Source organism: Arachis duranensis, unplaced genomic scaffold (assembly GCF_000817695.3).
Source record: "Arachis duranensis cultivar V14167 unplaced genomic scaffold, aradu.V14167.gnm2.J7QH unplaced_Scaffold_217317, whole genome shotgun sequence".
Taxonomy (NCBI): Eukaryota; Viridiplantae; Streptophyta; class Magnoliopsida; order Fabales; family Fabaceae; genus Arachis; species Arachis duranensis.
The window spans coordinates 5,494-8,170 of NW_026264713.1; the positions used below are offsets into that span (position 1 = coordinate 5,494).

A 2,677-nucleotide genomic window follows, 5' to 3' on the forward strand; every position below is an offset into this window, starting at 1 on the left:
TATACAAGTATAAAACTGCACTTTTCTTTTAGGAATAACAAGTTACAGAACACAGCATCCTCATTAAAATAATTAGTGGCATGTATCATAATTTAGGTTTGCATGTGTAACCGAAATTTCCAAGATTTTACAATACATTTCATCAATGAGGTTTAAATTTTAATTTCAATTTAATACCTTGCAAAGCTAGCCGAGTTGCATTTTGCCGCATGCTAGCTCAATCAATCACTAAAGCAACTCAATCAAAATGCACTTGGAATGGGAAGAAGAAGTAACGCCACTGCCATATTGGATCCCATTCTGTTTGCTTCCTTTATGCCAATGTAATGGCAGAGATAATGATGTGAATATCCTGCAATCAGATTTGGAAAAATCATGATCATTATCTATTGTCATTTCTAGCAAGTCTTTTCGACAATTAAATTTGGCTGCCTGCCGTCGCATTACAACTTGGGGGCTTGCTTTGTTTTATTAAATGAAGCAAATGGCAAGGGCAAATTACTTTAAAATCCAGACTTAACTCATTCCAAAATGGGAGATTTTATTAGATAAACAAATGTAGCATGGGGTTAGAATGGAGAATACACGCAGCTGAGTAAACTTGATTTATTAGTCAAGTCAGCATTAATAGTGAATCTTCTGCAGGATTATGTTCTCCTGCTTTGTTGCTTGATTTAATACTTGCTTTAATTTTACTGTGACATGCTTTGCATATGCTGACATATGAGCTTCTTCCTATTGTATCTACTTGACCTTTAATTACTCTCCAGGGATTTTCTCATTGCGAGCCTCGAGGTCAGCTTCAGCAGCACATACTTTTGTATCCATCGAAGTTGTTCCCCTTTAAACTGTGAGATCTTCTGAATTTGTCAACCTTGAACATTACCCATAAAGGACTAAGCAATATAGTTCTCCTTCAAGTACTATTTATTAAGGATGCCTAAATATAAATAAAAAATAGTAAAGTAATTTTGGCATTAATTATATACTCCTATGAACTCCTCTATAAATGATGAGGAATACTCGGAGCATATAAACACAAGTCATACACTGAGAAAACACATTTTCCTAACCTGCATATCTTTCCCCTCCCTGATCTCTTACTTCTGCAATCCTCGCATCTTAGACACAATGAGTGATGTTCCTCCTATTTCCATTCCCCTGCCCGAGCTCCCGGACGAGCTTATGCTTGACATTTTCCACCGTGCTGATGCTTCAACCATTTTGAATGCTCGCAGCACCTGTCGCTCTTGGAGAGTCAAACTAAGCAGCTATGACTTCCAGACAACACTTGCTCAAAGGTGGAAACATCATGGCTGCTCACTCCTGATGCATTTTTGCTATCCATCCTCTCTGATGAACTCTGTAGATTGGGTTATGAGGATGGATGCTTCGAGTGGTTACACTATGCCATTTCACTTTCCTTTTTTGCTGACATATGAAGGATGGTTCCACATTATTGGCGTTGAAAATGGGATCCTCTGCATAAGATACAGTTCAATGGGCAAGAAGTCTTACTTGCTATCTTGGAATCCTGTTAGCCGAAAATCAAAAATTATCCAGGATCCTGTTTATATTTTTCAGCCTGACTTGGTGTATTTATATGCTTTGGTGTACTTTCCATCCACTCTGGATTATGCCATCCTTTATATTTTCAAACAAACATCAGAAAGTCCTTCAAGCTCACTTTCAATTTATACAAGTTTCAGAAGAAACTGGAATGTGATCATAACATGTCCACCATATGTTGTAACCTTAGATGCTACGTATGTTACACTTGGTGGATCAATTTATTGGTTAACATGCTCAGTTGACGATGATGAAAGAAGATCCCCATATATTGTATGCTTCTCCTTATTATCTAACACTTTTCAGCAAATTTTCATTCCTCGGCAGGCTTTGGCTCATTGCTACATGCTCATGCTCCTGAACCAAAAGGTTTGCCTTGCCTCATCTACTCATGACGAGGAAGTATTCAGCACCTCTATTTGGCATGTTGCTGTTACTGAGGAGGAGCCAGCATGGACAAGGTTGTTCATGTACAATGGCGTTGCCCCTCTCTTTACTCCTGCCATCTTTGTTGATGAAGATATAATAGAAATAAAGGAGAGGCATTTTGAAGAAGATGGCGTCGATGATTCACACGTTTCACACTTTCACATATGTCGATACACTCCCATGGAAAAGACTAGGAGGACTCTTCATTGGGTAGAGTATGAAGATAACGTAAGGATTAGGTCACTGCATGTGTATCATGAGACGTTATACCCGGTTTGAAGTCGAGATCTGAGAGTGAATTAAGTTTGATGAAGGTTATAAGGAGCCACATAGTATGATTAGTCTGGATTACCTCTGGTATTTGTAATCAACTTAGTTTTAAGGTTAAGTTTGGTGCATGTTTTGTATCCTAGCTTTGGAGTCTGCTATTAGTGATTAATTCCAATTTCTATGTCGTTATCTTTGGTGGAAAAAAATTTATGTTAAATCTGATTATGCTGTATTTAGGTAATGCATCTTTGGTAGGTCACATCTACTAGAATATTATGTACTTTTCTGCTTTGGATGTTATAACTTATATAATGGATATCGTGTTTGCAACGTCAACCTATGTATCATGATTTTCTTTTTTTTTCCTGTATGAATGATCTTTGGTTGAGGTCAATTTTGTTATACTCCA

The 2,677-nt window shown here is 37.5% G+C and overlaps 1 protein-coding gene across 1 annotated transcript; it reads left to right on the top strand.

Annotated features, from left to right (window-relative positions):
• Positions 1-1,131: 1,131 nt before the first annotated feature.
• Positions 1,132-2,277, top strand: LOC110277455 (putative F-box protein At3g25460). Its single transcript, XM_021134578.1, has one exon. It carries the CDS (start codon positions 1,132-1,134, stop codon positions 2,275-2,277), a length of 1,146 nt encoding a protein of 381 aa, XP_020990237.1.
• Positions 2,278-2,677: the final 400 nt, after the last annotated feature.